At 49.3% G+C, this 13,593-nt stretch overlaps 1 protein-coding gene across 7 annotated transcripts in view; it reads left to right on the forward strand.

The window, feature by feature from the left end:
• Window positions 1-13,593, forward strand: part of CADM1 (cell adhesion molecule 1) — a 130,399-nt gene that overhangs the window by 103,221 nt on the left and 13,585 nt on the right. For 4 of the 7 annotated variants that reach the window (XM_059867013.1, XM_059867015.1, XM_059867014.1 and 1 more), the window contains exons 7-9: window positions 496-668; window positions 4,327-4,398; window positions 13,050-13,082. In XM_059867013.1, coding sequence (XP_059722996.1) covers window positions 496-668; window positions 4,327-4,398; window positions 13,050-13,082 — 278 coding nt within the window. The remainder of the gene's footprint in view (window positions 1-495; window positions 669-4,326; window positions 4,399-13,049; window positions 13,083-13,593) is intronic. The other 3 variants (XM_059867016.1, XM_059867018.1, XM_059867019.1) reach the window with 2 other exon arrangements.

The raw sequence follows: 13,593 nt of genomic DNA on the forward strand, positions 1-13,593 counted from the left end.
GGGTGCAGGAAGGGGCTGCCAGGCGGGCTGGGGGCAGGAGAAGGGCTGGAACTCCCTCAGTACACAGCACAGCCCCTGCTGAGGTCACCAGGTCCCTGGCAGCTTGTGGAAGGGTTCAAACTTGACAAAACCTTACTTGTTCTGCTGTCCAGCTCTGCCCTCAGAGCGCCCCGTGGATGACCACTGAGTCTGTAGCCTCAGAGCTTTCAGGTTTGCTGAGTAAGCGAATGATTAACCACTAATGAACTTTCTTCCTGCTTGCATTAGTGTTTTCAGAAAATTTAAGCTCTGGATACAGTTTCCTGTTGGGTTTAAATAAATTTAAATTGAGGAAGCCTGACAGCATCTGGGCTTGAGTAGTGCAAAAAAGTATGTGTTGTTTCTTTACAGTTTTTCTTGGTTTGGGCTTTCTGTCTGTGGATGAACTTTTGAAGATGCCATCTTGACCATAGGAAAATAGTAATGTGACTGTTTCTTTTTCTCCCTCCTCTGTAGGCCTACGGACATGAGGTGGTTAAGAGTAGATGATGAGATGCCTCAACACGTTGTAGTGTCTGGTTCAAACCTTCTCATTAGTAACCTAAACAAAACAGATAATGGTACATACCGCTGTGAGGCTTCCAACGCGGTGGGGAAATCACATGCGGATTACATGCTGTTTGTATACGGTACGTGAGAAAACCACCGTTCTTCTAGACTCCTTTACACCTAATTGCAACATGCCCTGCTCGGAAAGCTGTGACAGAAGTTAACATTTGCTCAATGCCAGATTTGCAGGCAGCTCCTGACGCCCCGACGCTGTGCTGGGCTGGCAGGGGGCTGGGAAGGCTCTGGGTGCTGCTGGGGCTCTCGCTGTGTGCATCGGGCACAGAGCCTGTCCCGGCTTGGGGAGCTCCCACCCTGTGCTGCCAGGTGAAGCCTAAGGGAAAGCCAGAGCAGGGGCGTGGGGAGAACTGTGCAGTTCTCCTTGGACTTCTCACTGATTTCTTGTCCTTCTGGTAACACCTCCTCCAGTGGCCTGCGCAATGGTCCAAGGGGTTCTGAGCCTTTCACGAGCAAGTTAATCAGCCAGCATCCCCAGATAATTACAAACCAGTAAATAAACTGGAGGAATGAGGTGCCCTCAGCCTGTCTGTGTGGCTGGGTAGACACTAAAACATGCCTCAGCATCTTTTAAAGCGCTGTTAAGTACCTGCTTTAATTCTTCCTTCCTCTGTGTTACTTTGGCATTGCTGTGAACCTCATGCTCCTGCCGTGAGGTGTTGCATGGAATGGAGATTCAGGAGGCACTTGCAGAGCGATCCCCCAGTTTAATGATGAGCTGTTCCTTGGGCTGCATATTTAAACTTTCCCTGTCAAGGGCGGTTGTGTGTGGCTGGGCTGAGTTCCTGGTGGGTTTTGGTCCTTTCGGACCTGAACGATGCTATGGTTCCACTCAGATGGGACAGAAACTCGGTTAGAAGTTTGTTCCATGCAACAGCCGCCTGAAGCTCTGCAGTCTGAGCTCTCTGCTAGTAGCTCTGATCCAAAGTGCAGAACCTGCCACACCTCTCCAAATGCCAGCTCTGCAGGAGTGATTTTAAGCCCAGTCTTAGAAACTCACCTAAAGACTCAAGGTAGTGACAGCTTTGAGCTTATACAAAACTCATGTACCCCATCATACAGGTAATTTTTCTAGTGCCTCTCGCTCCACAAGACTGCAATTTACAAAATGAAGTCAGATAGGCATTTATGATTGGTAATTTGCATGCTCGCTATATAAAAAACCCGCTTGTTTACATCAGTGTTGGAAGAAACAACCAATGTTGCAGAGAGCAAAGCAGTTGGAGTAGGACACAGGCAGTTCCCCACGAGATGGAGACCATGAAAGCTGCTGCCATAAAGCAGTTGTGGGGTGGGGGTAGTTCTGTGTACCCATCCTGGGCCAGGGCAGGCCTGGGGGGACCTCCCCAGCATTACTGACCTGAGGTTTAGAGCTCGAGGGAAATCTCACATAATTACTCTGCATTTTGGATGTGAGCGAGAATAGGCAGCGCAGGACTTCCTTGGGGTTGCTTCATCTTGGGATTAAATCCCAGGAGGAGACCAAGGATAGCATTCCTTGGAAGGAGATGCAGGTTCCCAGGGGATGGAGGCTGTGGGTTCCAGCTTAGGCATCTGGCAGATGTGTTGTCCATGTAGAGGAGGGTTGCTCGTGGGCACAGAAGGGTTTTACACACCCCACCACCTCCAGTCCTGCACTTTTGGGACCATCCTGCTGGGCTCTGCCACCCTGGACAGCACAAGGAATCCTTTTAACTCTTGATTTAAAAGGGAGAAGTCCAGAGTGGGGAGGGAGTGGTTGGGCTGTGGCCATCAGCTGAAGCTCCTGGTCCAGAGCCCAGCTGGAGCTGCTGCCGGGGGGAGGTTCAGCATGGGGGGGTCTCACCCCTCTCTGTGGTGGAGCACTTGCACCTCTGGCCCGTGGCTCCTTGCACCACCCAATCAGCCAGTTCCCCAGCTGCCCTGGGGTCTGTCCCTGCTGCCCTGTCTCTGTGGGCATGGCAGGAGCCTCGGGGCAGGCTGTGCCTCGCTGTCCCCACCAGGCCAGCTGTGGCTGCTGACAGTGCCCAGCTCCCCGGGCATGTCAGGGTGAGAGCTGGGGTCTGCAGACACTGAGCAGGGTCTGGCACAGCCCCAGGAGAGGCAGTCCCATTCCAAGGGGCATCTCTGCAGCTCCAGGGTGTGATGTGGCTTCAGCAGCTGAGCTGTGCCCAGCACCTCCCCAGCTGCCCACGTGGGAGGGGGATGTATCATCACATTGACACACACTGGACACACACTCATTTCTAAAACTCATTTTATGCTTTTTGTCCCCATGGGCGTGGGCAGATACATTGCTAGAAACTTCCAGCTCCATTAGCACTCCACAGCTTTTTTTTTTTTTTTTTTGGTTTTTTTTTTTGCTTTTATGGAGGAAGAGCCCACGGCACAGCCAGTCCAGGCTGTGGTCAGTGTGAGTCTGGGGGCCCTCCCCAGGCACTGCTGTGCCTCAGCTGGGAGGGTCCCCACTGCTCCCAGGAGATGTGTGGGTCAGGGGCGAGAGAGAAGCAGAGGGGCTGAGATCCTTGGGATGTAGAGGAAAGACAGTGACTGCTCATAGCACAGCCAGCTATGAGGTGATGTTCCTTAACTCTTGGGAAGTTGGATGGAATATAATAATGGTGCAGTATATAATTAAAGTTCAGATATCTTAATTAGGGGATCCAAGGGAGCTCGCTCAGAGATAAAAGAGTAGCAGATGTGTTAGTGAGGAACAGCTGACGTGCTATGGAGGAAACCTAAAATCAAAAGCCCATGAAAGGTTTCATGCTCTATTATTGCCGAATGAATCCATAGTTCAAAGTCTTTCTGACTACTAAGTGCATTCAGTTTGATCATCTGGGCATTGATACATATTTTTTCTTTTACATCTTCTCATATCTACCTTCTCCTGCCCGATAGTTTTGATAAGGATGTGTCCCTGTGTGTAACATCAATCCCGTGACGAGCAGCAGGGCTTGAATCTCAACAGGTCCAGTCCATCTGAGAAATGGTCACAGAGAGAAACATCTCATTAACGATGCCCTAGTAGCAAAAACAAGAGTGTGCAACTGAAATTGTCAGAAAAATATTGACTTTTTTTTAAATTAAAAGATCTTGGTGGAATTCCTCATACCTGGAAATTGATATTCAGCAATGGTGTTGTTCCTTTCTCTGTATCCCTTTCCACCTTTGAAGTAGTTTTTAACATCCTGCTGCCGAATGTTTATAGAGGAAGAGCAGTGAGGTTCAGGGCCCTGGGAAGACAGTGAGATCTGTTCATGTGCTGTTAATGTTCAGGCTGTGAAGCACAGCAGGGCCTCTCACACAACCCTCCCACCTGGGTTTGCAAATGTATCTGTAGACAACCACCAAAGCACCACTGTGTCTCTCCTTGTATGTGCAAACTGGTCTTTTTGTTGTGGAAAGCGTGCAGTTTATTTTCCTTATGCCTCTCCCATTCCATTTCTCTCTCTCATTGACTAATTTATGCTGGGTTTTATTTATTTTTTTTTAGCACTGTATTAGGCAGAAAGGGGGGAGAGGCTGGGGCCAGGTTCTCCAGCGTGGGTAAGCGTGGGTGGAGGATCTGGCCCCGCTGTCCCTGCTGGGCTCCCCCCTGGGATTTAGCCAGGGAAGGGTCCCCAGCCCCGTGCTGCTTCTTAGCATCCTTGTTTTCCTCTGATCACAATTGACCGCTGTTGTGTTCTGCTTGTTTTTTCTTAATTTGCTTTTTTATTATTTTCCTTTTTATATTTTATCCAGATCCCCCCACAACTATCCCTCCTCCCACAACAACCACCACCACTACCACCACCATCCCTACCACCATCACAGGTACGGTACCTTCATAACCATTGGAAATGTCCTGAATGTTTATTGTCTTTTATGTATATAAGCAGAGCATGAAGCCTGGGGAAAAACAACAAACCAATCACTTGCAGTATTTTTTTTTTTCCCTCAAATACACCCACCCACAGCACGAGCCCTCGTCCAGCAGCTCAGCGTGTCAGACAGTCCTTGCCGTGGGTGTGGGTGTTCCTGAAATGTGGGAATTGTCATGGCAGGAAAAGTGATTGATTCAGTTACTGGTGGCCATCAGTGGGTACTTCAAATGCAGGATGCCAAAGGAATGCAGGAAGCCTTAGAGCTCCCTTGGCACGGGCAGTCATTTCAGCCTCCATCCCATCAGTATCAGTTTCTGAGCAATTTATAGAAAGTTTGGTCTCCGGCAGTTCAATTCGCCTGATGTGACTCAAGATGCTTTTTCTCATGCCAAGATGTTGGTATTTCGTTGTGATAAGCTTCTCCCTCACTCTCCCAGAAAAGGGAATTCCACCAGTCATTTTTACTGTGTGAATGCCGTCCATAGTCCCCTTCTTGAGGAGCTGCCTTTCAGCTTGTGAGATTTTCTGTGTCTTTCGAGAAAAGATGAATAAAAACAACCAGCAAGATCATGACACCTCTCTGACACATCCTCATACCTCCTCACAGACCTGACTCATCAGGAAAACCCTTCTGATTTATTTGTAACCATTCGCATTGTCATTTCTCTGACCTTTCCTATTCCAACCGCTGCTTTTGCTTTTGCTTGCTGCTTTTTGTGGGTTTTGGTTTGGTTTTTGTTTTTTGGTTTTTGTTTGAGGCAGAGGTGACAAACGGCAGGTGAGGATGGACCATTGAATAGCTAATGGCACAACGTTTACTGTTGTTGTAAACCACCCCTTGTGTAAATGCCTTCACATTTTATTTGCTTTTATGATGCTGCTCGGCTGACTCTCACCACCCTGCCCAGGGCGTTTCGTGGCTTCTTTTCCTTTTGAGGTTTTTGCACCCAAGGCAGGCCCCCTGGCACGGACACACCGGTGAAGCCTCTCTCCCACCGTGCCTTACCGCGGGCACCATCACCCTGCCAGCCCTCGCCGTGCTCTCCTTCCTCCCTGCAGGTGCCTGCCCGTCACCCCAGCTCCAGGCCCCCAGCCGGGCTGCTCGGGACGGCTCTCCCTCTTCCCGAGGTTTTGATGTCTGGACTTAACCCGCTTTTGTTTCAGAGGAGGTTTGAAGCTTTCTCGCAGCCTCCCTGAGAGCTGTTGGCAGAGAAGCTCGGCCGTGTCCCACAGGCTGTACCTGGACGTGCTCACAGGTTTCTTTCTCTGACGGTAATTGCTCAAGCTTTCAGTGAGTTTGGGAAGGCTAAATGGAACCATGTGTCTTGATGCTTGGATAACCCCTTCAGTTAATCTTGGTGCCTGCAAACCTAAATGACTGTCCTTTTTCTGGGAGCTGGGATGTTGTCAGCCTGTCGTTTTGGGGGCTGCCCCAGCACTGCCCTCCAGAGCCGGTGCTGTCCTCGCTGCTCCTCACGTGCTGTGTCAGGTCCCACAGCAGTGCTTGGTTCTTCCCAATAAACAGCAGCTTGGTTGTTTGCTGTCCTGCTGCAGCTTGGCTGTGGATGCTCAGTAGCTTTCCTTCACATAGCTTTCCAGTTTTTTTATATTAAAAATAAGGGGAGAGATGGTTCTTGCAGTCGGAAATGGCCGTGTCATCAGCCTGGCAGAGGTCCCTTGGGGTAAGGAGCCCGTGACTGTCCAGCATTGCTCTCTCACCTTGGTTTGCAGTGGTGGAGGATCTCAGATGCTGGTGGCAGAACCCAGTGGGTCTCCATTGCCTTCTTGGTGCTTTTCTGTGTTGCCTTTGAACTGCTGAGGAGGCTGGAAAAGTAACCATGTGATATTGCTCCCTGATTCCAGCAGTTCCTGCTCGCGATTTGTCAAAAGAAGATTTGCTAATGCTGATAAGGGAAATTACTATTTTCTTCCCTGGCACTGAGTCTTCTTGACATGTGTCTTACCATCCTGTGCCCATGAGTTCAGTGTGCTTTTCCCACCCAGAGCAGCCAAGGCTTCTCCTCCCTCTGTTGTGCAGAGATCTGCGTGTGTGTCCTCTCCAGTCAGTGCTCAGGAGCGTGGAGCCACACCAACTTCTGCCCTTCAGTAGTTAAGAAACTTTGTGGCTGGAAAAAATTAGGTCAAATTAACATAATCTCTAGAATTACATAGCAGAGTAGTGTTGGAACACTTTTCAAAGCCTTGAAAAGTGATACCTTAATTCCCATCCTCACCCAAATGCTCCAGCGTTCTTGCTGTCTGACAGAGGAGAGGTGGGAGACAGCAGGGTGTTCTCTGAGCTGCTGGCAGTCCAGGCATCTGGAGCCAGCCCAGTGGAATCCAATCCTTAGGATGAGGTGGGTTTGAAATCTGCTTTGTTTTGCTTTTGTCCCCCTACTTATAGTATATACAACCCTGACGTAGTTCATGTCCCCTGGAACCATGGAGTAGTTCTGAAAAACAATTGTCTTGCTTTAATTGAATAAAACATGCGGAAAGAGGCTGCACTGAAGCAGTTTCTAGCAGGTGACCCTAGAAAATTCTGCCCTTGGAGTTGTCCTTTTGATTTATTGGTTCAGGGAGTTTCTGGGGGAGCTCTTGGAAAGCTGACCTGATGCTTTCTCCAGCGAAGGACAAGCTGAGCAGTGAAGTTTCCAGACACCACGACCTTTAGAGCTTTCCCTCTGTCACTTTCGTGTAGGTGCTTGAAAAGATTTCCTGCGTGACAGCTTGATCTTTTCCACGTATCCTGCAGCAGCATTGATATTCCAGCCATCCTTTGGTGTTTCAGCCCTTATCACTGCCGAGCCCTTTTTTATCAGTTAAATTGTCCTTGTGGCTTTCTTCATTAAGATGTACAATACGATACAGCAGAGCAAACAGCATCATTTGAATTACCCTGGAGTGGCTCCTGGAAATGCTGGGCTTGGGCAGCTGTTGTTTCCTGGGAAATAAAGGTCCTTAATCACAGCCCAGCCCTTATCTGGGGTTCACCCACCTGTCCCAGCCTCCCTGCAGCCACTGGCAAACCCCCTCCCAGGACCAGGGCATCATCCATAGGTGCACATTTGCATTTCCCACTTTCTCCACAGGTGGAATTGCACAGGTGTCTTGGCAGCGGTTTTGGTGAAGACCTGGGGGTGGCACGTGCAGGTTGCCAGTGTGCCAGCCCTGCAGCAGATGCTGCTGGCTCTGCAAAGGCGCTGCTCTCCATCCTCAGCAGCAGGCTGGGGGCTCCCGATGTCCCCCCTGGAATGCCCATTCAGAGCATATTTTAAATCCCACTGGAGTAGCAGGTCTGGGGGTAGGTGGGTGTGTTTATTTCAGGGGGCTGTAACATTGCAGGCAGTGGTTTTCACTTGAGAATTCCCAGAGGTGCTCCAGCCCCTTCAGTGAATGCATCCTGTGGAAACAGCTCTGAGTTCCTTCCTGAGGCTCAGGATTTATATGAGCAGGAGCAAAATCTCTTTGGCTTGGAGGTGTGCAGTGAGCTCCAAAGCCAGAGCTGAGAACTGATGCTGAGTTGGAGTATCAGCTCTTGAGCCAAGGCACTTGGTGGTGGAGCTCTCCTCACAGGGGCAGACACTGTCTCCTGAGAAGCACACCTTTGTGTCATCCCAGGTGCTTTAAAAATAATAGCACATGGAAATGTGAACTCTGTGAGCAAAAATAAGTGTCAGGTTTTGGAGCATTTCTCATGTTGAAAACCTTCCTCAAAACAAGAAAAATTATTTTCTCCTCAGGAGGAGTTTGTCCTTTCCTAATTACAGCCGGTGGTGTGAAAAGCTGCAGTTGCAGGTTTATTCCAGCAGTAATCCCATGGCTGGTGGCAGGAAGAATGCAGTCCCAGTCATGCTGTTCTCAGGTTTCCTTGCAGTGGGTTTGTGGGAGGCAGAGAGGCAGCGTGGGGATGTCTAAAGCACTGTCCTGGCAGGATGGTGACGTCCAGCCCCTGCTGCAGCTGCTGACCCGGTGATGGAATTTAGTGGTAAAAACACCTTTATTCCCCAGTCACCTCAGAGTGCTCAGCTTCAGCCTGGCTGTCTGGACTCTCTCACAGTCTCTGCCTTTTCCGGGGATGTGGAGGTGCCCACGCTGCCAGCGGGAGATGGGCACGTCAGCAGGAGCAGGAGGGCTCCCGGTTTGCTCTGGGCATTCCCAGCCTGGTGAGGAGCTGTGACACGCTCAGGTCCTTGATGCCACTGTGCAGGGACGCAGCCCAGGGATTTGTTCCCCCAAATTATTTATTATTTAACTTCTGCTTTTGGTTGAAGGTTCTGCCTGTCCCTGGTAAAATGTCAAGTTAATTTAAAGATGATTCTTCACCTTTCTGACATTTTCATCCAGGATGTGTCTGCATTAAAGGGGCTAAAGGCAGAGCTGACAGGCCTGGGACAGGAAATAAAATGAAATAAAATTCAGTCTTTCAGTTTCATGTCCAGCCAGTAGCAGGCAGGACCTGTCATATGTGGCCTTACTTTTGGTGACACAGCAGAAGCAGTGCACAAACCATCATCTTGCTGAGCAGGGGCATGGGTTGTGTGCAAGCTTGGGCTTGAAGTCAATCCCAAATCCTCCCAAATCTGTATGGAGAAACATGCAAAAGCATGGCTGGAGCCACTGTGCTAATTTCAGACTATTTTTGTTCTGGTCACACGCAACATCCATACAGATTGTGATGATTTTTGTGAAACATCTGGTCTGCTAATCAAGCTGTCCCCAGGGCTCATTGCAGCACGCCTGGACCGGGGCACTCAGTGCCAACCTGGAGTGCTGTACAGAGCAGATCAGGAGGCTCAGGAATGCAAGGGACATCTCCATCCGTCCTTGGAGGAGCGTGTGGTGAGGGGGAGGATGGGTGGGTCACTGCACTCTGGTGTTTGAGTGAGCCCCATCACTCCTCAGCTCGTGCATTGCTGTGGGATGTGACTTCTGTGCCGTGTCCCGCAGAGGTTTCATCCAGGGGAACACTGGCAAGGGTTTTGTAGGTGTTTCCATCAGCCCCAAGGACCTGAACCACGGCAGGGATCCGTTGGCAGTGCTGCATGCTGTTCCCTCGGGCTGCTGCGAAGGCAACGTGCAGGAATTCACACTCGCCCCGGCCAGTGCATGTGAAGCAGTCTGGAAAATCAGGAAGAATAAGAGCTCCACGCGTCAGGGATCAGATTGGCTTTTGGTTTCAGTTCAGAAAGCAATTTTAAAAGCAATATATTGAATGGATATCTATACTTGCTAAAGCCCCTTTAAATTTCAAAGGCAGCAGCGTGTTTTGTCGTTATTTTGTGGATGTGCTGCTGTAATTCTGTGTGTGCTCCTCAGCCCCAGCACCAAGTACCTCTGCGAGGCTGCAGCACTGCAGCTGCAGCATTCAACCAGGGGAATTTAATTTTGCTGCCGGGGTTTTAATATTCCTCCATCGTGCTTGTTCTGTTTGAGGCTGTGGACTAATTACGGCCAAGTTTAAAGGGCCTGGTCTGTCACACTCTGCAAACAGTTTGAAGTTGGAGAGAATCCATTTGAGAAAACGAGGAGGCTCAGCAGTGGAGCTCATAACTCTGAGAAATGTTGCCCAGCTGCCTCCATGCAGTAATTTTATAAATACGTGTGTGTATATGTGTGTGTGCCCTTGCGTAGCTGCCTAATGGGGTGGTAAGTGCCTAGAGCTTGGGTGTCATCTGAGTTGTCCTGGCTGGCAGATAGTTATTTCTTACAGCCAGTGCTACACAGAAATTCCAATAAAGTGAAATTTGCAGCTTTGTAGAAGCCAGTGGTTACTCCTTTGGGTACCTTCTGTAACTATAAACCTGGCCTCAGAGGAACTTTTGTACATGAAGATTTTGGAAGGCCTTGACATTGTTCTGCTTTTCCTGAACAGCGTGTTTAGTTCTTTTCCTGATTGGCATTGGGAAGAGAAGCCTTGACATTAAGGTAGAGAATCCCAAGTCTGTTTTGTTATGTGATTTGTGTCCTCTTGGCTTTGCTGCACTGGGTAAACCAGCCCCCTCTTCATCACCAGCTTTCCATTTTAAATGATAGCTATCAGCCTTGGGTGATCGTGTAGCACGTTGATGGCTTGGGACCAGAACAATGCTTTTTTGTGATGGCAGAGCCTTTCCTTGGCTTTGGTCAATATTAGTTAAGTCAGGAGTGTATCAAAGACTTCTTGTTGGTCAGCATTTGGGGAGAAGAGATGGTTTTTGTTGTAGGACATGGGGCAGAAGGCTGATCCCTGGGGTGCGGTGTGCCTGCTCTGACGTGGAAGTGTGGCTCTTCTTGAAAGCAAAGCAGAAGCTGGTGGCACAACCCCAGGATTCAGAAAAGCACCTTTGAAGTTAGCCAGTCCAGCCTAAAGTTATGGGTTGTGTGAGCAGCAGCATTGCAGGGCTGGGCTGTCCCTTCCCAGGTGGGGAGTGGCAGTGGTGGGGCTGGGACACACATGGATTTGCAGGAATGCTCTGATTTGGTAGCAAAGCACCAGTGACAGTTTTCTCTCCTCTGCCACGTGATGCTGTGGAAGCACACCAGTGTCAGCACGTTCATGTCCTGAGCGCGGGGTCAGTCCCTGCGGAGCACTGGTGTGTGCAGTCCTCCTTCCCAAAGGAGACTGGGACTGGACAGGACTCCCCAAAAGCTCACTCTGAACTTTAACCGGTCTGTGTTTCCTATTGCAACCATCCAAACCATTTGCTAATCATAACTTTGTCATTCCAGCTGCAGCCAACATGTTGTTTGACGTGGATATTTGTTCGCACTTACAACCGCTTGAGAACTTTATTTTGTGTAACCTGTCGGTCTCTGTCCCCGGACGGGGAAGCGAGATGCACTGTCCAGTTTGCACTGTTTCTTGACTAATAATCTCTTCCAGCACATCAATACAAGTTTGCTTCCAGCAGATTCTCTATTTATTGTAAAAGCTGACATAACTTTTTTTATTTCAGGAAGACAGTAAATTGAGACTATTTATAGATGCCAAGATGCTATCTCAGGAATTAGTACTCAGTTTTACAACCCCTTCTAAACAATGGCTTTCCCCCCACCTCCACCACTATTTCCCCTTCCACCATTTGCTTGGTTAAAACAAATGGGGATTGCTACCCAAAACCAAAGCAAAGCCCTGCTCTTGTTCTCCTCGTGGCTTTGGAAGGTTTCCCCTGCAGCCCCCAGAGTTCCCGCAGGAGAACAAGGGCTGGCCTCCTTGAGGGTGCCTGATTTGGTTGCCAAGATGAGAACAGCCTACATTGGCAGTGGAAACAGGCTAATGATGGCTTGATAATCTGTTATGCAAATCTTGGTGCAGTTTGTTAAACTGTGCGGGGTTTATTTGTTTTGCTTCCTTAATTAAAGCATGTAGACCATGTATCTGTAAGTATTATGTATTCCTTGTATGATTCTTGTCTTTGCTACTGCTTCAGGAATTCAGCCCTGGGCTGTCCTCAGCTAAATTGCCAAGAAACAGGTCCTGTTTTTTCCACTGCTGCCTCTGCCCGCGCAGGGGCCCCGTGCCCAGGTTGTGAGCCAGCATGTCAGCGAGGGGAAAGGCCGCTGTGAATTGTCTGTCGTGCTGCAAAACCCAAGCTCCAGGCTGCTCTGCAGGGCCACAGGTGCAGCGCTGCTCACCCACGGTGTTACCACTCAAACACTGCCTGCCCCCAGCCAGGCAGGGCTTGGCTCCAGGGAAGGGTCAGTGACACGTTCTGGGGAGCCAGCCCCCTCCAGCCACTGAGCCCTGCCACAGAATACCTCCAGATAAGCAAGATAAGCAAGCAGCCTCCAACAACTAATCAAGCCAGTAAATTGGGTAACGTTTGGTTTAGACCTGTTGGTGGAAATAACTGTCAGTAAAAGCCTTCAGATTTGGTCAGTCTTTTAAAACTGCCTGTTGCAAACTGCTGGAAGAGACAAAGCATCTCTCCATTGGCAAGGCAGTGCCCCTCAAGAAATTTGCAGTGAGATGTAGTCCGTATGGATTAGAGTCAGCTTCAGACTATCCAGCAAAAAAACATCCAGGATATTTAATTACCCATAGCTGTTCAACCAGCTACCTGCTGCAGCAGAGGGACTGGTAATGTTTGTCCACTGTTGCCAGTTCTAGAACATCTTTTATGCTGAAAAAAATGGTTCATCGTGCGGGTGGTGGCTGGGAAGCTGGAGGGGAGGCAGGAGCAGACTGTTCCCTGGCCACGGGTGCTCTGGAGAGGCAGTGTTTGAGTGTGTAACAGCGACGTGCCGAGCCTCAGCTCTTCCTCCTGCTCTGGAGCTTCTGTTTTGTCCCCACCAACCAAACCGTTGGTGTCGGTGTTCTCCCCTGTCTCCTGTTCCCCTGACTTTGCAACCACCAGTAATTGTTCTGGCAAGGACCTGGAAAAAGAGAAAAATTTACTGTTTTCCTCAGGCTCATAGCTTTTGAACTGGAGGCATGTCTTCTAAACAGTGCAACTCACTTCAAATGCTTTTTGCCTTTCATTTTATTATTGCTTGTCACGCAATGTTCTTTGAAAGCTTGCTCATATATTATCTGTTCCATTTTTTCCATTTTCCCTTTTTTTGCATGCTGTTCCTCCTGTTTCTTCCCTTCCTCCAATCCTCTGTTCCCGTGTGTAGACACAACGGCGACGACAGAACCGGCAGTTCACGGTTGGTATCACATTCCTGTTTATCTTATTTCTCAGCGCTGCTGAGTGGCAAGACAAGCCTGGGAAGGGGAGGCCAAAAAGGAAACTGGAGTCTTCAAGGGAAAACTGTGTCTCAGGTGGACTCATCTCATAAATACAACATGGGTTCTAAGGCTGGAAAGTCTGTCTGCTCTTGTCATTTCTGCTGTGAGCTCCCCAGCTGATCATCCTGGTGCCAGACAAGCCCAAGCCCTGTGGAAGTGGCATCCAGGTCCAAGCAATGCCAATTTTCTCCAGCCATTGACTGAGAGAATCACTTCCCACATGAAAAAGGAATTAATTTTTTTCTTTTTTTAGGGTTTTTGTTTGGTGGCGCTTTTTTTTTTTTTTTGGTGGGTTTTTTTTAGATTTTTGAGCATTTTTCTAGGATTTTCAGTTAGTTTTTAAGAGTATCCAGCAGGTCTGCTGGCTCAGGGCAGCACTGGGGATTCTGGGATGCTCCACAGAGGAGCGCTCGCCTCCAAGGTCGGCAG

This window comes from Haemorhous mexicanus, chromosome 24 (assembly GCF_027477595.1).
Source record: "Haemorhous mexicanus isolate bHaeMex1 chromosome 24, bHaeMex1.pri, whole genome shotgun sequence".
Taxonomy (NCBI): Eukaryota; Metazoa; Chordata; class Aves; order Passeriformes; family Fringillidae; genus Haemorhous; species Haemorhous mexicanus.